The 21876-nt window shown below is 38.0% G+C and overlaps 1 protein-coding gene across 6 annotated transcripts; it reads right to left on the bottom strand.

Annotated features, from left to right (window-relative positions):
* Positions 1-879: 879 nt before the first annotated feature.
* On the bottom strand, positions 880-21331 carry CCDC181 (coiled-coil domain containing 181). 6 transcript variants are annotated; one of them, XM_089336931.1, is made up of 6 exons: positions 21101-21331; positions 18346-18485; positions 14289-14339; positions 11654-11800; positions 3705-3856; positions 880-1238 (listed from the first exon to the last, which is right to left on the bottom strand). In XM_089336931.1, the coding sequence occupies exons 2-6, from the start codon at positions 18460-18462 to the stop codon at positions 1076-1078; spliced, it is 630 nt and encodes a 209-aa protein (XP_089193057.1). In that variant the 5' UTR covers positions 18463-18485; positions 21101-21331; the 3' UTR covers positions 880-1075. The 6 variants fall into 6 exon arrangements, with proteins under 6 accessions (XP_089193057.1, XP_089193056.1, XP_089193054.1 ...); XM_089336930.1 differs by having other exon boundaries at positions 3705-3859; XM_089336928.1 differs by having other exon boundaries at positions 14289-15236.
* Positions 21332-21876: the final 545 nt, after the last annotated feature.

Genomic DNA, 21876 nt, shown 5'->3' on the forward strand with positions numbered 1-21876 from the left:
TTAAAACAACATAAGATCATTTATAAGAAGATGTTAATTGCCTTGTGCATGCTCAAAGTGCTATAAGAAATTGAGATAGCATAAGTACTTCTCTGCCCTTCTAATTTATTGTCAAGTGATTAAAGCAAAAATACTCAGTTGATAAGAACCTTCTCTTCTGAATCTTTAACGGAACTCTCACAGTGACTCTACCCTCCATCACACTGTCTGTTTATCTTTGATCTCTACCCACTGCATGCTGCTAGGCATAACAAAGGGAGTATTTACACACACTGGATTCCTTAACTACCTTCATATATTTCTACCAAGGTAGTTAAGCTTTATAATATAACTAAAACAATGGATCCTGCAACCATACAGATCAGAGTCTATGTAAATGAACTGCTTGCACCTTTAATCATATACTAGTTTCCTCAAGTACAAACCAAGATTAATAGTGTAGTCTTATGATTATATTATTTATGCAAACTATTTACAATCATACCAGGCACATTATAAACTCTCAATAAAACTTGGCTAATTTTGTAACATACCTAAAATAGTAATTTGTATACCTGTTCATATTTCTCTCCTCTCTTTCATACTAACAGGTAGAATTATGCGTATTCTATTGGTTAGCTTGCCACATCTATTTGAATTCAAAGTTGATACAAACAGGACTTTGTATAAGGCTTTGAACCAGGCTTGTTTAAGAAGTCATTCCTCTTGCCTTATGAAATGTTCTGCTGCAACTGCTGTGATAATAGGAACTATCAATGGAAATCTGTCCCTTTCTTATGTTCTTTCTAGGTAGAAATCTTAATACAATAATTCAGAAGTAGAACAGAGAGATCATTTGTTGTCCAGTTGGTTGCACAGACTAAGAGATGGCACAACACATTCCAACACTGTAAAATGACATGTTTATTTTTTTGTTCTAGAGTTTCTTAAAAGCCATAAATTCACTGTCAACACCAAAAGATAAATATCATTTCCATAATTTAGAGTATGACCAAAGCACTTAGGCCATAAGAAATGATATACAAAATCCTGATGATAGCAGCTGCCACATGAACTGTTTCATAGATAGATACCTTCAGTTGTAATGATCAGTAAAACGAAAAGATTTGGCTTCTGACATACTATACAGGTGGTTCTGTAATTGTCTAGAACGCTTTGCTTCTAGGCGGAGCTGTCTAGTTCTTTCTTTGACTGCTTGTTGCTCTGCTATTTTTTCTATCCGTTTCCTTCTTAGCCATCTGCAGGAAGAAGAATAATCAGATGCAGTATCAACCTGAATATACTTTTTATGCTACTTATATGTTTAGCTGTCTATAGACAATTAAAGGAAATTGATATTTCTCACATAGAAATACTGTCATATTTCTCAGTTAGTATTTTGATAATTTATATTGTGACAGTATTTCCAGGTGAGAAATCTCAGGCTTTTACAAGAAAGTATAGTTGTATCTAGGATCAAATGCTTGAAATTAAGCTTACTGTATGGTGAAATTGCCAATTCAATTGACATTTTCGTAATAAATGCAGGATTTTACATGTACTGTAGGTCCTGTCTTTTTTTGGAAATGTGCTTTTTTAAACAACTATACATTCCAAATAACAAATCCTTTGCAACTAGCTATATTCTAAAACTTTAGTTACCCAGGTTAAGAATGCTAGCATGTATTGAGTGGAGCATTAAGCCTTTTACTATAATGTAAATTAAGAGCATGTTATCTCAAAAATAAAGAATGAAAAAAATGAAAAAGAAAACTAGGATGCAGATATGCTGCCTTATTCTTCCCAGTAGGGAAATTATAGATCTCTTGTTCCTCAGTTCATACAATAGTTCTTCCTTTAAATGGAAAAATAGCCCTAAAGCACGAAAATATCAAAGGAACAGTTCACAATCTACAAAGTCATACAAATTAAGCTTTCTTAATTAAAATTACATAAAAATAATTGAATACACCCATAATCTGGTATTCATATATATGTGTGTGTACTTATACACATAAATATAAGGATTTCTTCATATATAAACAAATAACTTCATTAGAATAGCATAGATTTAAGAAACGTCAGAATGCTTTATGTTCCTGAATTAGATACTAGCTTAAATAAAGTCATTTATAGGTTAGTGAGGGATAAAAATGCAAATGGGTTGTATATTAGATTCAGAACATTAATGAAAATAATCAGATTGCAGTACAGTACATACAATATGATCTTAATTTATATACATATATATATATATATATTTGAAAGGCAGAGTCACAGAGAGAGGGAGACACAGAGATCTTCCATCTACTGGTTTACCCCCCAGGTGGCCACAACGGCCAAGGCTGGGCCAGGCCGAAGCCAGGAACCAGGAGCTTGGGCCATCTATCTTTTACTGCTTTCCCAGGCACATTGGTGGGGAGCTGGATAGTGGAACAGCTGGGTCTCGAACCAGCACTGCAGGCAGCAGCCCAATATGCTATGCCACAACAGCAGCCCCTCAATTTATACTTTAAAATTATAAATATATGTAAAATACATATAGAAAACATTCTCTCTGGTACTAGCAGTCATAATTTTGGGATAATGAAAATGTGATCTTAAGTTCTTCAATTTCCATCATGCACGTTTACTGTTTATGTTATAAAAGGTTTTAGTTTATTTAAGAGACATAAAGAAAAGAAATGAAGGAAGAAGGAAGAGAAGGTTGAATGGGAGGAAAGGAGAAAGAGAATAAGAGAGGAAGAGAGGGAGGGAGGAATGGAAGAATGAATTCCAAACAATAGGACTGAGTATTCACTCTGACCACTGGCCCCAAGGCCTGCTAGCAAAATTATGAAGCAGTTCTAAATTCTCAAGAGTTAGCAAGGTAATGCAGTCTTACCCAGATAACTGGAAAAAATGTTCAATTTTAAATCAAATTACCAAAGTATGCACCAATATTCCTTTTTCACTTTCTATATAGATTCTCCTCCCCAGCCCACCTCCTTTTCCTTACAGAAAAACATGTATTGGCAAATACAACTCTTTATTCAGATTTTCTGAGGGATATATAGGAAAAACCATAACAGGTCTTAGTTCTATTTCTGTAAGAAATAACTAAACAGTAAATTAAATGATAAGGTATCAAAGGCTATCACATGGGTGTCATAAGAAATAATTTTAACATTGAAAATTAACTTGAAGGAAGAATGGTATAGATAGAAATGTAAGCTATGAAGTTAAAGGATTAAACATTTTGGGGGCTGGCATTGTGGCCTAGTGGGAAAGCTGCTGCCTGTGACACCAACATCCCATATGGGTGCCAGTGCTAATCCTGGATGCTCCACTTCCTATCCAGCTCCCTGCTAATGCACATGGGAAAGCTGAGGAGGATGACCCAAGTGCATGGGCCCCTATACCCATGTGGGAGACCTGGAATAAGAAGCTTCTGTCTCCTGGCTTCGGCCTGGCCCAGAACTGGCCATGTGGCAATTTCAGGAGTGAACCAGCAGATGGAAGACCTTTCTCTCTGTCTCTCCTTCTCTCTCTCTCTCTATACATCTTTCAAATAAATTAAAATAAATAAATGAATTACACCTTTTGAAAAGCATGCATTTGAAATTCAACAGATATATACTGAAAGAGATAAAATATGTAGTATTTTTTTCCAACCCTTTTTGGTGATAAAACTTTCTAAAATGACTTTAAGGAAGGGTTTGAAAAATGCTCTGATTTTAACTTACTGTTTAAAGGCCTTCTCACGGCCTTCTGTTCCTTTAAGAAAGAATAAGCATTCCTCTTGCTTTCTCAGCTCTTCTGTCTTTCTTTCTTTCATCTGCTCTTCATGTTTTTTTTTAAGCCATAGCCGAAAAGCTTGTTGTGGATCTCTGTTCTCCTGCTAATTAGAAAACAAGTTTTGCTTAACTTAGATAAACCAAAACTTATTTGCAAGGCCCTCATAGGGGCCTATGAGACCCAATAGAATACATGTCCCATGCATTAATTTTTCATAACATTGCCAACTTCATTACCTAAACTCATAGTATTCAAACCAAATGCATCACTCTTGAATCAGGGATACTGATTACACTTCTATCCAAAAATCCAACGCTGAACTCACTGGCATCTGGTTTCTTTCATAAGTCTTCCAGTAATATTAATTAATTAATTGATGAGATAATTAGTAAATGAAAAAGTCTTGAAGAAGCGATTTTCAAACGTCAAAGTTGAGCTATTTGTCAAATAAAATAATTTTGCATGGGGAGATACAAGATGGTTGAATAGGGAGAAGTCAAACTGACTTCAGCCCATGGAGAGATTCCAGAAAAACAAAGAAATGCAAGTTCCTAGGGGACAGATGGAGAGAGATTTCCACTGAAGAACAGACACAACAGGACAAACACTCTGAGGAGCAGTGAGAGAGAACAGATACAGTCACCGGTCACTGGTCGCTTGTCAAACAACACCAGCAACTCATGCATATTCACAGCTGGCACCTGGCTGGGAAGTACCAGCTTCCCAGGCAAGGTGAGAGGAGGCTGCCACAGCCTACAACAGTGGGCAGCTTTGACTGAGGGAGAATTCCATGGTCCTCACTGGCTTTGGGTCCAGCTTGGTTAACAGGTCAGGGTGGGGAGAGGGCGGGATGCTGAGCAGCTATATTACTCCATGAAGGGAGACCACATTGCTTCTCTCCCCTCCTCCCACCAAAGTGTCAGGCTCAGTTTGCTGAAGTAGAGCTGCAGTCATCTCTATTCTGACCTGTGAAATGGTGGGCATCTTGTGCTGGAACAGTGCAGCTTGCAGGGTGGAGAGCAGAACCCCTTCACCCTGCAACTGTGAGACTGCTGGGCACAGGTAGAGACCTGAGAAGGACATGAGTTATGGCTGGGTTCCTGCATGTGTTGGTCTGATTGTGGATCTTAAAAGTTCTGCTCATGCTCAGGACAGAGCTCAGCTATCCCACTCCTGGGGAAACACCCAAAGGAAATGAAAGCAGGCAGCATATGAAAAAGTACCTGCAGTCCCATGTTTATAACAGCTCAATTCACAATAGCTAAGATATGGAACCAACCTACAGGTCCATCAGCTGATGACTGGATAAAGAGGATGTGGTATATATTAGGAAGGAATACTACTCAGCCTTTTACAAAGAATGAAATTCTGACTTTTGCAACAAATGTATGCATAGAGCATCATATGCTAAGTGAAATAAGCCAGACCCAAAAAGAAAGTATCACATTTTCTCTTATTTGTGGTAGTTTATAGATGGATGGATAGACAGATATACTACTATAGTTACGATGATCTGTGAGTTTTCAAAAATTGAATGTATATGAATGAAATGGATGTATCTTCATTTGATTATTATTTATAGTCCTTGACTATATTCTTGCTGAACTACAGTCTTTTTAATTTTTACTTGTTGAACACTTTATTTAGTGCAGCATTAATCCTTTGACTATAATCTAAGCTGAAAATGTTATCTCAAAAACTAAGAGGAAGGAAGGAAGGAAGGAAGGAAGGAAGGAAGGAAGGAAGGAAGGAAGGAAGGAAGGAAGGAAGGAAGGAAGGAAGGAAGGAAGGGAATGGAAGGAAGGAGGGAGGGAGGGAGGGAGGAAGTGGAAGGAAGGAAGGAGGGAGGGAGGGAGTGGGTAGGGAAAGAGAGAGGGAGAAGAAGTGAGGGGAAAGGGGGAGTATTATTACATTCTTAGAATTTTATACATATACTATATTGAATCTGTTCTCTTTGTATTAATATCACATTATCATGAGAATGGGTGCCAGCATTGTGGCATAACTGGTAAAGCCACCACCTGTTATGCCAGCATTCTAATATGGACACTGTTTCTGGTCCCAGCTGCTCCGCTTCAAATCCAGCTCCCTGCTAATGTGCCTGGAAAAGCAGAGGATGGCCCAAGTGTTTGGGCCCCTGCACCCTTGTGGGAGACCTGGAGGAGGCTCCTGGATTCTAGCTTTGGCCTGGTCCTTCCCTGGCTGTTGCAGCCATGTGGGGAGTAAACCAGGGGATGGAAGATTTCTCTCTCTCTCTCTCTCACTGCCTTTTCAAAATAAATAAATAAATCTTTAAAGAAAACATATTAGAAAGATGAGAATTCTCTGTGACCCAGAGAATCTAAAGTATTAATAAATTCCTTTAAAAATAATTTTGCACAAACACATCAAACAAAAAACTGAAGGGGCCGGCACCGCGGCTCAATAGGCTAATCCTCCACCTAGCGGCACCGGCATAGTGGGTTCTAGTCCCGGTCGGGGCACCGGATTCTGTCCAGGTTGTTCCTCTTCCAGGTCAGCTCTCTGCTGTGGCCCAGGAGTGCAGTGGAGGATGGCCCAAGTCCTTGGGCCCTGCACCTGCATGGGAGACCAGGAGAAGCACCTGGCTCCTGGCTTCGGATCAGCGCAGCGTGCCAGCTGCAGCAGCCACTGGAAGGTGAACCAATGGCAAAGGAAGACCTTTCTCTCTGTCTCTCTCTCTCACTGTCCACTCTGCTTGTTAAAAAAAAAAAAAAAAAACTGAAGGAAGGTGGGGGATAGACAGTACAGAATTGAGAATTTGTAGCAGTTCAAGAAGGAGCTCAGGGGAATACAGTTTGCAAACATTGCAGCACTGTGTTATCTATCCTTTCTCTTAATTTCAAACTTTGTGTTTAGGTTTAAGAGCATCTGTCAGAAGCTACTTAACTGCCAAGTTTGTCTTCAAAATTTTAGCTGTTATTATGGAGCACAGCCATAAGGATTTTGAACCATAAGACTTTTCTTATAAAGGTAACTGCCATAAGGATTTTGACACAATAAAAAAGGCTATTTCATGATCTCACAACCATGATGATTGATACCACCTTTAGGAAAATTGAACAAGCTCGTGTTATGGGAAATAAAGGAGTGGAAAGGGGCAGGGGTGGGGCTGTTTAGCCTTGGGAGAAGTATGATTTATTATGTAGATACCTAACTAGAACATAAAAGGAAAGGCTACATTCACTTAATGCTTTCCCTAAAGAAGAGTTCTTTGATAGACATCTTGCATTTCCCTTATCTGTAATCCATTTAGCCAAGTGTGCTCCAGTCTAATTTATGGGATTTAAGTAATTCAGGATCTATGTTACACAAATGAACTTTGTGGAGAGGACCCCTGGATCTGAAAGATCATTGTTGAACATCTAGAATGTCTGGGAATGTCTGGCTATGAATGAAAAGTATACAGTCTGGAATTATGGATCAAAGGAGTCAGGATTCAGGGACAAACAGATTGGTGAGTATCCCTGCTCTTTCGTTCACTAAACGGATATTTATAAAGCATTTACTTCACAGCTGTAACATAGGCACTGGGTTGCATCAGTGAACATTCTAGGTTTGTGCTATACAGTGGAGTAGCTACTGACTATTTAAATTACATAAGGTAGAAAATTTGGTACACCTCAGTCACCCTAGCTACACTTCATGTGCGTAACAACCATATGTAACTAACGGCATCTGCTTTGGAGAGCATGAATACAGAACAGTTCCACAGGGAATTTATTAGGCAGTTTTTCCTACACAGGGAAAAAAACTGATGATTGATTGAGTCATGCAGTGTATTCTCAAGAAAAATATAGGAAGGAGAGGAAAAGGAGAAGCTGAGGAGAAAGGGTGACATGTAAACAGAAAGTGAAGGAGCGAATGATGGGATAGCTGGAGAAAAGAATTTCAAGTAGTGTTAACCATAAAGGCAATGGAGCTGACTTGACATTTTGAATAAATAGCAAAGAAGTCAAAGTGAAGCTGTGGAAAAGTGACTAATGAGTAATAGGAGATGAAGTCAGAGAAGATTGGGTAATAGACAACCTTGTGGGCCACGGTAGGGATCTGGGGTTTCATTTTGAAATTATCCTCTAAAGCTTTCTAAGTATAAGTGACAAAATTTATGCTGTACTTTAAAAGGATCACTCTGTCTGCTATGTAGAAAACAGACTAGATAAAGAAGATTCAAGGCAGAAGGGGGACTACTCATTAGCTTTTGTAATAGTCCAGGCAACCAAAAATGGTGGTTTGAACTAGGATAGCAGAATTCTGGATATGCTTTGAAAGAAGAACCAACAGAATTGCTTCAAAGTCTGAAAGCAGGGTGAATGTTGTGCTTTAAGTGACTGGTTTTTATTCCAGGTTTTCTCTTTATGGATTTTGGAATTCAGCCATATAAAACCAAACATTTCTGCACTGCACGGAAAAAATACTAAGACAAAAGGAAATAGCAATGTAGCTAATCTCTCAAAAAGTTAGTTTATTCAATGCATAAGGGGCTCCTATAGATTGAAAACGTAAGGACCAATATTCCTAATTAAAAAGTTGGCAACAGATTTTTCCATGAAAACAAACATTTAAACAATTCATAGATGTCAATCTCACTCTTATCAATACTATAATCAGACAGCATTTCCTACCTACCGGATTGGTAAAGATACAAAAACATTTGAAAGGACACTTCTTAATGAGGGTGCAGGTGCAGGAACTCTCAAACACTGTTGATAGTATTAAGTGGCACATCTACGGAAAGCAATTTTGCAATATCCATCAAAATCTTAAAAAGGAATTACCCAGCAATTCTATCTCCTCAAATGTATCCTCTATTAAAAATTTTCTATTTGTAAACTAACATATAAGCGAAGATATTTACTGTAGTATTTTTGTAATACCAAAACATTAAAAAAGCTCTAATGCAATAAAAAGAGGGATGATTAAATGAGCTGTGATCTGTCCATATGATGGAACACTAGGTAAATATTAAAAAGTTCCATCTACATACTAACATTAAATGATCTCTAAGATACATTCAGTAAAAAATGAAAGTATGCATTAGTGTGTGCAGTATGATTCTGTGTACATGTTTATTTAAATATATAAAACTATGTATATATATACATATATATATATAATATTACTGAAAAGTATCACAAAAACCTAATAGTACTGGTTGTCACTGGAATAGACGGATTTACTGGCTGAGGGATTGCAGAATAATTCTTTGAACTTTCTGACCTTTGAACATATGTTTGTATTATTTATTTAAAAATACTCTGTGGTATTTCAGGCATGGAAAGCCAAGACACTCTGGGGAAAAAAAAAACACCTAAATGAAAGATCTCCACGAGTGAGATCCCAGTGGAAAGAACGGGTCATCAAAGAAGGAGGTACCTTTCTCTGAAGGGAGGAGAGAACTTCCACTTTGACCATGGCCTTGTCTAAATATGATCAGAGTCAGTGAACTCAGGGGGCTTCCATAGCCTTGGCAGCTTATGACAAGAGCCTAGGGTGATTACTGAGGCCATAAACAAGAGTGTCAATTTGTTAAGTCAACAACAGGAGTCACTGTGCACTTACTCCTCATGTAGGATCTTTGTCCTTAGTGTGCTGTACATTGAGATTTAATGCTATAACTAGTACTCAAACAGTATTTTTCACTTTATGTTCCTGTGTGGGAGCAAACTGTTGAAATCTTTACTTAATGTATGCTAAACTGATCTTCTGTATATAAAGAGAATCGAAAATGAATCTTGATGTGAATGGAAGGAGAGAGGGAGTGGGAAAGGGGAGGGTTGCGGGTGGGAGAGACATTATTGGGGGGAAGCCATTGTAATCCATAAGCTGTACTTTGGAAATTTATATTCATTAAATAAAAGTTAAAAAAATAAAAATACTCTGTGTATTTTTAAGATATTACTTGCAAGGATTATATATTTTTTTTTTAATTTAAAATGATGGGAATGGGTAGATGTTTAACACAGTAGTTAAGACACTGCTTAGGATGCCCGTATCACTTAAGGGAGTACCTAGTGCATTTTCTGGCTCCTGTATTTAGAATTCACCTTCTTGCTAATGCCCTGAGAAGCAGCAGTTGGTAGCTAAAATACTTTGGTCCTTGTCACATAGGAGATCCAGATTGAGTTCAGGTTCCTGGCTTCAGCCTAGCCCATCCCTGACTGTTGAGGATAGGTATTTCAAGAGTAGACCAGCAGATGGAAGATCTCTCTGTGTCTCTCTCTTTGTCTACCTTTCAAATAAAATGAAAATTTTTAAAAATTGATAAATAAATAAAATTATGGGAATGATAATCTGAGATTATCCCAAGGAGAATAATCCCAAGGAGGAATAGAATCTCTTTTTTTGTTATATTAGTTGAATAAAGATTAAAGAGTATCAATTTTTAAAATTTAAGGTAAGTTAAAGCAGAATTTAAAAGTGTATCATCAAAATCACTACACAGGTAATAGCAATAGTAAGTGGGAGAACCAAGATAGAAAGAAGTTAGGAGTGAATACAGAATATAGATTAAATATTATAAAAATAATTATAACTATATTAAATTCTTGGATTATAACAAAAAAAGAACAAAAACTTTGAAGTGGTAACTTTGCATCCAGTCATGATGAATGATTGGTATCAAACTTCTCCTTCTGCCTAATCAGCTATTTTAACCAAATTTCATATATATATTCATGGCATCTGTGTTTGCTGAGAGAAATAAAAATACATGATATAAGCCTGATACTCACCCTTTCTCTCTATGTGGTAGCACTTTCCTGACCATAGTGTAGGTAGAGGAAGCCATATCATATAGCAATTAGCAGTTTCACTGGGCTCATGAAACAGAGCCAGGAGTTTGGGAATGTTAGGATAGCTGTATTCTGAGCATAGGGTACTGGAAAGGAAGGAGTCATCCAGAATCAATCTCTATAAATCTCTACAGAATTTCCCTTTGGCCTTGGCAAGAACTGATCTGTGCATGTGTAGAGTGAGGTCCTACAGGGAGTAGCAAAGAGAAGCTGCTGCAAACAATGAAGATAGCAGAGGTTGCACAGTTCTGAGAGACATTACAGTTCTGGCTCAACCAGAGGGAAGATACCTCATTGAGTGCCTTAATATCCAATTACAACCCCAAAGGGCCCACGTTTGGGAGTAAGGGTAATGTCCACAAATGTGGAATGGTTTAATAAATGAACAGTGGAACACCATCTAGTAAGAAGACAGAGATCTAAATGTAATGGCCTAGGAAGATGTCCGAGATTAAGTAACTGAAGAGGGAAATTACATAATAAAATGGGACAGTTTGTACCATGTTTCTAAAAATGGTTATCAACGGGAGATGAATCTAGAAAAGCTGAGGATTGAATTTTCAATTTTTACTTTATACATATATTTTTAAGTAATGAGGATATGGATTAACACACTCCCTCTTGAATTTTCTGTTTCTCAAATTTTCAAAAAACTAAATAATTTGGTGTCTTTAATTTGTTAGCTTTTATGTAAGCTTTCTATAAGTCTATTCCTAAGTGGATCAGTCTATAGGTTTTGTGATGTGCTGTGTGTGTGTATATATCTTCATCTTATTTGAATATCAAAGTTATTGATCTTGAAAATTGAGTTAGTAGTTTTCTATTTTCTGTGCTATGAGGTTGAAGACATGAATCCTTTTATTTGTACAAGCTTACTTAGAACTTAATTTCATCACTTCTCAGCCTTTTGGCTAGGATCAAGTGTAGAACTTAATTGTAACACTACCTGCATGTTAAATATTTCACAGGGGTAGTCTGTGAACCACTTTACTCTTTCCACAGGTTCTTACTGATATTCAAACTCCCTCCTGTAAATAAGTTCAAGTAACATCTGCATGAGGTTATTTCCATAAAGTTTTACTTACTCTACTGTTCATGTCTTCAATTTGTTTTGCTCGTTGAATTCTCCTCATTTCTAGAACCTGCTCTCTTTTCTTTTGCAACCATGCTTTAAATACTACATCATTCTCTTTTTTCCTTTCTTTCTCTTCTTCTATTTTCCGTTGTTCTTCCTAGTGCAAAGAACATGAAAAATCTTAATGTAATATAAGTAAGTATATGAGTTACATGAATTATCAGGATAGAGAGACATATTTCCAAGCCCTAATGTATTATTCACATATAAAATGTTTATTAAAGATTAAATTTTACATTTATTTACACATTTACTTTATATTGGAAAAATATTTTCGAAGCCTTGCACAAATACATACAGTATAAGGGAATTATCTTTCCAAAGGGAACATTTAGGTATATTATACAGAAAAGCAAAGCTTTTCCCTAAATTAACTAAAAAATGTTAAAAAGTCTTAACACTTAGGCCAGCGCCGCGGCTCAATAGGCTAATCCTCCGCCTGCGGCACTGGCACACTGGGTTCTAGTCCCAGTCGGGGCGCCTGATTCTGGCCCGGTTGCCCCTCTTCCAGCTCTCTGCTGTGGCCAGGGAGTGCAGTGGAGGATGGCCCAAGTCCTTGGGCCCTGCACTCACATGGGAGACCAGGATAAGCACCTGGCTCCTGCCTTCGGATCAGCGCAGTGCGCCGGCCACGGCGGCCATTGGAGGGTGAGCCAATGGCAAAAGGAAGACCTTTCTCTTTCTGTCTCTCTCTCTCACTGTCCACTCTGCCTGTCAAAAAAAAAATAAATAAAAAATAAAAAAATAAAAAAAAAAACTTAGCACTTAAAAGACCACGGCTTGAGCCAAAGGATATTTAATTATGAGAATCCTGTCACAACAAAAATATAATTCAGAACAAAGGGGGTGTGACACCGAGAAAACAGAATCAAGACAAAAACAGAACTGTCCATCATTCACACTATTTAAAGACTAGTAAAAAGCCACTAAAATTTACATGAAATCTGCTGAATAATTTTGCAAAAACATATTTCAGTCATTCTCACAAATTTTGTATAATCAAAAAGTTCTGATGCTCTTAAGGACTGTTTTATACCAGAGCCAAATATAGTGAGTTTGACTGTGACAGTTTAGATTTTAGTGGCTAAGTAAGAAAAGCTCTAAACAAAGCATAAACACTGCCAGATTCCTGCCTGAGTATGTGATCAGTTACACAGTCTTACAACTTCACTTTTCATCTTTTTCTGCTAATATGAACTCTTAAATTAAATGTCAGAAATTTCCCTGATAATCTCCCATCTAAAATGGAAAACATACCATTTCTCAGTGGATGCAAGAAACTGAAATTTTGATTCCAAAATCTCACTAACAAATTGACCAAGTTTGGTAAAGTCAGTTAAAATTTCAAGACTATAGTTATTTTTATCTGCAAAATGATCCCCAAGGTCTCTTCTAATTGTAAAGTTCTACCAAGCTGTGATTCTTCTAAGGTTTGGCATTTATTGTTAAGCATTATGTTCGATTCACCTTAATACCATTAGGAATCCAATAAAACAGAGAATTGAGGCACTGATACAGGTAATTGAGATAAAACTCATTCATTTAAGTACCTGAAATTTTCATTTATAAAATTAAATTTAAATGAAAATGTAATTTGGGATTTCATATTGGATTTTGGAGATATTCCATTAAGAATATTAGGCTATTTTCTAACATAAAAAACCCCTGAAGCCAAGGAATTGCAGATATTGAAGATAGATCAAGCACACACACAAGAGAATTAGTCTACCTGTCACCTTCTATATCCTAACAACCTTGTGCTCTCATTTTTCCTCTGACATTTGAGTTTCACCCACTGTTGGACCACTGTCAGCAGTCACATGACTTTACTGAGTTTTATCTTTAAAGTGAAAAGATCAGATGAAGTAATCACTGACATCTGCTCTAGCTCTTCCAGATCATTCTACTATGTGATCCTTAATGTGGGGAGCAATCCGGACTGGACTGAGTTACTGGAATTAAGACTTATTCTATGCATCTGCTCTCCCACAATATGGCGCTGGGAGAGAAGTAAACAGCTTCCGCACAGCTGCCTCCAGTTCAACTAATAAACTGTAGGACTTGCTCCTGATTGGAGGAGAGCAGCGTACTCGGCGTGTGGGCAGCCGAGTTGGGATTGGCGGAGGAGGACTATAAAGGAGGAGAGAGACGGCATGCACCAGGAACATCTAAGGGGAACATCTGAGGGAACGCCTGTGCAGCCCCCAAGAAAGCCGGCCGGCGGTGTGCCGCTCCCCTGCGGAAGTGGGGAATGTGGCCAGGGGGAACTGCCCTTCCACGGAGGTGGAAGGGATAGTAGCCAACCCGGGAAGAACCAGCAGCAAACCCGGGGAGGGCCGAGCAGACAAAAGAACAGCGCAGGGTCCTGTGTCGTTCCTCCACGAAGAGGGGGAGCGACACTTAACAAAAAGGCTATGCAATTACAGTGTTTGTTCCATAAATACACATTCTTAACAACCCAACAATAGAAAAATAAAGCAAGCAAGAATCTCCAGTACTCTGAACAATCATCTTGATTCTAAATGCATCTGCAACACATGAAAACATACTCTACTTTCAATACCAGTGTCCACTTATGTTCTTACCTCTCTCCTTAGCTTTTCTCGCTTTTGTTCCAGCTGTTTTTGCAGTTCTTTCTGTCGAGGGGAAAGACAGTATGTTGAGGTCACTGGAGATATATTTGCAGACTGTGTCCTGTTATTAGATCTCCAACTCCCTTTACTGCGATCTGAGTAGGCAACAGAGCCTGGGCGAGTGTTGGGGTTGGGTAGTGGCTGAGGGATATAAGCTACTGGCTCTCCTGCTGATGAGTGAGTGATAGCATGACTGGCCACTGGAGACTCTTCTTTCTTGGCACCACTGACAGATGAGTTGGAGGATCTGAGTGACAACTGCTGAGGTTCATTGTCTGTATTCATAACATTATTAATGGGGGGCAAAAATCCCTGACTCTCAATGTCTTGTAAATTCAGAAGTTCAAATTTTCCATCTCTCTCTACCAGTATCTTCCTATCCTTGTTTTCTTCACAGCTTCCATCAGTAATTGACAAGAGCACATTTTCTTGTCCAAGTTCACTGGAAATACATAACTGTGATAGTTTTCCATACATATTACTTTCATTTTCAAAATAATTTTTGTAATTATCAGTTTCTTCCAGTGGGGGAACTTCCAGATCAACTAATTTGTCTTTGAACTTAAGTTTTCTCTCCCTTTTATCATTCACAGGTTGACTCTGTAGAATTTTGTTAGCTTGTATAATTTTCTCCATTATATATCTCCTTACTTCCTCATCCTCTTCCTCCTCCAGATCTTTCTGGCTTTCTAATTTGGATTCTTGGAAAGAGTTTTCACTATCTGTATCTGATATTGGATCTAAAGGTTGACTACTTGGTACAGAAATGAAGTCATTTCTTCTTAGTGAAGCTTCAGCCTTCAAAGATTTGTCATAATCAGAAGCCTGTTCAGTGTGTTCTATTTCTGTTTCATTCTTTTTTAATTCTTGGATAACATTTTCTTCCTTCTCATAAGCCATCTACCAAAAAAAAAAGGATGAAATTCTGTTTTTCAACAAAACTGAGACTCTTAGTTCATTTGTATGTGGACTGTACAGAATGAATTTTCCTATTAATGTAACTTAATTTAAAATAACAAAATCTAAGTGCTCATATTTTGCTCATATTTATGAATAGCCCAAAGGAACTGTATGTGACAACAGTCCAAGGAAAATTTAGCTCTAAATTTGAATTTGGTGATGCTAAGCACTACAATTCTTAAAAAATTTTAATGTTAATACAACAAAAGGTAACTGCAAATAGCACATGATTTTAATATTCTTCCCCCTCTGAAATTTCCCTCCCTTTACATATCCAGAAGAAAATACTTTCTCCTTGTAATACTTGTATTTTTAAAAAATCATCTTCCAGGCCGGCGCTGCAGCTCACTAGGCTAATCCTCCACCTTGCGGCGCCGGCACACTGGGTTCTAGTCCCGGCCGGGGCGCCTGATTCTGTCCCGGTTGTCCCTCTTCTAGGCCAGCTCTCTGCTGTGGCCAGGGAGTGCAGTGGAGGATGTCCCAAGTGCTTGGGCCCTGCACCCCACGGGAGACCAGGATAAGTACCTGGCTCCTGCCATCAGATCAGCGCAGTGCGCCAGCCACGGCAGCCATTGGAGGGTGAACCAACAGCAAAGGAAGACCTTTCTCTCTGTCTCTCTCTCTCACTGTCCACTCTGCCTGTCAAAATAAATAAATAAATATATAAATAAATAAATAAATAAATAATAAATAAAACATCTTTCTCCCAAAACCATTTCAAGGTAGAGTCCTTTGGTCAAGTACTAATCATTTGAGGTTCTATTAATCTCCTCAGACTATTACTGCTGCTGTGATCTGCAAAGCCAATAACCAAAATTCCAGGTTAGTTTTTAAGCCATAGATCAGATTATCCTTCTTCCATTGTATTCAGAGATTAACAATAATCCATACTAACCACCATCAGGTAACTTGGCCTTCCTCTTTTAAAAACAATGTAATTCTGGGGCCGACACTCTGGTGTAAGGGGTAAAGCCCTCACCTGCAGTGCCAGCATCCCAAATGGGCACTGGTTTGAGTCCCAGCTGCTCCACTTCCAATTCAGCTCTCTGCTATGGCCTGGGAAAGCAGTAGAAGATGGCCCAAGTCTTTGGGTCCCTGCACCTATGTGGGAGACCTGAAGGAAGCTCCTGGTTCCTGGCTCCTGGCTTCGGATCGGCGTAGCTCCGGCCATGGCAGCCAATTAGGGAGTGAACCAGCGGATGAAGAACTCTTTCTTTCTCTCTCACCCTCTCCTTTTCTGTGTAACTCTTTCAAATAAATAAATAAATCTTTAAAAAAAATGTAATTCCACATAACCCATATTGCATCATAAAACCTTGCTTTAACTAAAGACATTTTTTATCTCTTCCACCTGCGTACTCCACCTACCAGACACTTTACTCTCCAACACGGAATTCTTTCCTTCTCAGACAATTCAGTTCAATGGGAGCTACTGCATACTGCTCTCTGCAACACCTTACAATTACATTTTCCTTTTAATTGTTCACAAGTCATCTTTTCTGATAGCGTTCATTTCCTAACTTACAAAACACTGTTAGATGTTCAATAAGCAAATAAACCTGACCCATGAAAATTACTGCCAAATAACTATGGTTTAATTAAGATCTCAGCATTGCGATTGTCTTTTATAGCCTGATTTGATTCTCTGATTGATTCCTACAGTAACTGCTTATGAATTCTCCTTTGGCTTTCACTTCTTTTCTTTTTAAAATACGCTTTTTAACAAATAAATCTGCCCCTGATCTTCTCTTACCTCTTGCCCTGTCATACCTTTTTACCACCAGTATCAAAGAAAAAGATTATTAAAATCATTCACTGGAGTGTACAGAACTGAACAGAACACATTGTTTAGATCCTTGCTGTACTTCAAAAAGCTAAGGCAGCCCCTGACATCTGGTAGGTGACAATTAATATTTGTTGAATGAATAAGAGTGAAACAATGAATCATCATTGTTACTTTTAAAATTCTATCTCCTTATGCTTTGGATCTCATACCCTTCTAGTTATAATACCTTGATTCAGAATTACCACTCTAGATATCTCTGCCTCTACTAATTCTGATTCATTTTCTCAGATGCATGAAACTCCCATTTATTAAAAGCCACATTAGAAAAAACTCACTTTTAAGTCCTTTTTCAAATATTATCCATCCCATTTGTCTTCTCCATTGCATAATAAAGCAAGATATAGCAATGAGAAATTTGTGACGTAAAGTCTGCTGCCTTCAGTTCCTCATTTTCCTTTCCTTAAGCCCCTTAAATCTGACTTCTGCCAGAAAACTGCTCTGGTCACTAACCCTAATGACCTAGTTATAGCCCAGTCTTAGTCTTTTTCTTCATTCCTTCCTTACTTATTGACACCAATCTGACATATATGTATATATATATGCATATACATACACCTACATACACATGCATATTATATATAAACACAAATATATATCATGTACATGTAAAAAGAGAAAGAACCTACAAGAATCCAAGAACTGATTCACTGTTCTGGATTTGCCTTCTACATCTCTGATAAACACTATGTGATCATGTGTAATAAATCCATTTTTCCCTAGAAATTCTGATATCTCAAGCCTTCAGCCCTTTATTTTTTTGTTTTCATTCCCCTAAAAATCTAATTCAATCTTGCAGCTTCAAATATTACCTGAAAGATCATGTTTTTTAGAATTTGTTTCATTTATATTAAAAGTATAATATTATGATTTTATGTAACTTCATAAAAACTTAAAGTTAACTGTATTTGTTTTTATCTTTGATGTTAATGAATTATGGTGTTATGGTTTATTTATATCATTTAAATTACAACTTTATAATTATCATTTTAGGTTTATTAAGTGCTAATTAATCATCTGTTTTCTCCCTTACTGGCCCTATGCTTCAGGATTTTCATTTCAAAGATGGATATAATGGTAATTGTCCAATGTATTAAAAGAATTTTGTGACATTCAGATGAGATAATATAGATAAAAATCTTCAAGAACCGCAAAGCACTTTGTTAATGTAATCAATCATGCATGCTGTTGGCAATTTATATATACCTCTATTATGCTGACATCACTTTTTTCTTTTTCATTAATTAACCACTCCAGGTCCTTTTCAAAGTCATCTTCATATTCTTCACTTTCTTTTGAATCAAAATCTTTATTTTCATTCATTTTCTGTTTCTTAAAGAGTGATGCTATACAATTTTAAAAGATAAGGTATATGTTAAGTACACTTTATAGGTGGGATGTAGAGCCTAATGTTAAAGGTAAGAAACACAAAACACGCAATGTTCAAAATAAACATATCTCTGTACATACCCTGAAAGAAAAACTTGCAATGGTAAAACATTTTCATAGGTGGACATTTCTAACAATCCTCTCATTCCTTCCCACCGCCCTCCCAGCCTAATTTCCAAAAATTTTATCTACAAGGAGACTTTTAAAAGGTGGATAAAAAGACTATTTAAGATCTAGAGAAGGGTTTCTCACATTCCTTGACAACTATTACAGCTCTTTTTTCAGATTAGAGAACATTTTCTCGATTGTTTATCTCACCCAATTAAATTATCCTGAGTTCAAACAAAAATGATTATATCAATTCCTATTCCCAGTTTCACAGTCCTTCTAGTGCTTTATATGGCATAATTATAATTTGTGATCTGAGAACTTTTCAGTACATAACAACTGCTTCTAATTATGGCAAAATCAAGGTCAGTTCCCAGCCCTAATTTTTCTGTGTGCATAACTTTACAAATATATGAAGCATGTACATCTTTTTCTATAATGTGACTGTACATGTTGCGTATATACAATATATACACATAAAAATATAATTTTGACAAACATTTGTTAAACACTTACTATATTCACATAAATATATATAATATTCCCATAACGATTTTTGAAGTAGACCCTTAGTATTTGCAACAGTCTGTGAGACAAGGCAAAGCTAAATAAAAGCATAAATAAAAATGTAGAATAAAGGTATATATAAAAAACAATGAAAGGAAGAATAGAAAATTGACTCAATAAAATTGTTAAGTATTCATCTAATTATTAAAGTGGATAACTATTATTTCTAAGATATTAATTAGACTATAATTCATTCTAAATATTTATTTCTTTTAACTAAAAATACCATACAGACTTTCAAAGAATTCAAAAGTAAGGCCTCAATAATTTCTAAATCAGAGGTTGAGGACAGTAACACATTGAGGTGAGCTGGAGAAGCCAAATCAATACTTTAGGAAGAATTTATTTACTACTGCATAGCCACAAGATGGGCTAAAGCACTTAGGCTGTTGTGTTTACCTAACACCCTATCAACTGAAAGTAAGGACACCTTGAATGGTGCAACTAAAATTCACTCTATCTCAAAACAATTACCCAATCAATACTATTTTTCACAGTCAAAAAGCATTGGGATTATTGGCTTTCTTTTCAGACCAGGAACTTGAAATGTATTATTTTAAGATGTTTAAATGTAACTGTCAGAAGATTTCTTTGGAAACTTCGGTGCCTTCGCTTGATTTTGCAATAAACATACTGCTGAACTTGTAAATAAGGTTGCCTGGAAGTCTTTAGTAGATATACTTTACTGTTTATCAAGAACTTCACCCACGTGAGAACTCAAGTTTAAAACAAAGACGTGGACTCAATATGACAAAAACAATTTATAAGTTAAGCATATTAAGTGGTATTAATTTACCACATTATGTCATAGTTTAAAAGAAAAAAAAAAGCCATGGTTGAAGTAACTGAGAAGGAGATGAAGTTCCAACAAATTTGAAGTGTAATTCTTTTCCTGTAACTTAAGAAAGAAAAAAAAGAAAAAAATCCTCGTAACTGGTTCTCAAGTAAACAAACATAAATCATAAACTCTTGTTACCAAGTTGCTAAGCCTTTTTCAAATGCGTCACAGGATATCCAACACCTTCACTTCGGTTAATCTTCATCCCCAGAGTACTGGCCATATGGTATACAGTCAACTCACTGGGACAAAAATATCTCACGCGAACCACATCACCTAATACTTATTTCCTATTTTATTACTGTGAGCTTTACACATTTTAGTTGCAACATGAGTGAATATGTATGTTAAGTGGCTGGGGGCAGATCCACCCTAACAGATCTGTAGTGAGAGACAGAGTTAATTCCTTCCTCTGAGCGTCTGATAAATCTCCGTGGGTAGGCGACTGCAGACCTTTCAGGGCGAATGGAAGCCCGTCCACATGCAAACATAATTCAGCTTTCATCGGAATTCAGAATACTCAAAACTAATTTAACCTAACTCATTGGCTTTCTTATCTTACACTCTTATAAACATGTTTAAAACTAAGAGTTGAATGTAAAAACAACCCTTTTAATATAAAATAAATACTTCAGCAAAAATTAATCCTCAATATCATGCGGCCATCTGGCCCATTCTTCCGGCGGTATTCTGCAACACTGAGATCCTACATAGTTTAAAAGCACAACCTGTCACAACGTAAGGCGATCAATATCTCACAGACACTGGGTGATCCTTGGAATCTGTGCTCAGAATCCCAAGGTACCACAACGAAATGGAGACGCCGCAGCCTCTCCACAGAAATTATGACCTCCCCGTTCGAGAACTCTGAGACTATGACCAAAATGTAGAGTCTGGGCTTCCCTGCGCGGGTTTCCTCCACACACCGTCAGGCTGCCCGCAGAGCCCGGCCGGAGGGGCTCCTCGCAGCTCTGCCCACCAGCCTTTCCCTTTACCCTCTCTCCCACCACAGGCATCTCCACAGTTCCTTCCCTTCTCGCCCTCTCCATCCCCTCCTGCCTGTGTGAGACGCAGCGCCTGGGGTCACAGAGATGGCCGGGGCAGCGTTCCTCTCCTCTTTCTAAGCTCTGACAAGGAGGCATGGAAGACCCCAGCAGCTACGCCCGCGGCAGCCAGGACCGGGCTGCCATGGCAACGGCGCGGCGCCGAGTCCTCCATCCGGGCTTCTCTCGCTACGCGGGCGATGTATGCCCGCGCAGGCGCAGACGACGCCCCGACAGCACTAGCCCCACCTGGCGCTCGTCCGGCGCTTACAGATAACACCTGGGCTCGCTGTTGCCAAGGCAACTGCCGAGCCGTGCACACATCTCGCGGGATTTTCGCGGCTTTCCATAGGGGCTGGGGAGGTATCCCCGTCTTGGCTGCGCTCTTTCCCACGTGCAGCTGACTCACCAGGTTTGCAATTTGTTAGGACAACTTCTAGAGGCATATTTTGTTTACTTTCCCGTCAACGTCCAAAAGAAGTTTCAGTTTTCGCTACTGGATTAGCACATTGTTAAATCATTGCCGTGTTTTTGATCCTCGGCTGTTTTATTTGAATCAAAAAACAAATCTTTATTTATCCATGAAAACTGTCAAAGGAAACAGGATATTCTCCCCGTCCGCCTCCCCCATTTTATTTGAAACAGAGAGCGAGCATGCGCTCTTATGCTCTGGTTTACTCGCCACCTGTCCTGCAAACACCCAGGGGAACCCAGTCCCCGGAACTCAATCCGGTTTTCCCGTGAGTGGCAGGCGACCAAGTACTTGGGCCATCATCTGCTGCCTCCCAGCAT

Source organism: Oryctolagus cuniculus, chromosome 7 (genome assembly GCF_051225735.1).
Source record: "Oryctolagus cuniculus isolate XC-2025 breed Fujian yellow rabbit chromosome 7, ASM5122573v1, whole genome shotgun sequence".
Taxonomy (NCBI): Eukaryota; Metazoa; Chordata; class Mammalia; order Lagomorpha; family Leporidae; genus Oryctolagus; species Oryctolagus cuniculus.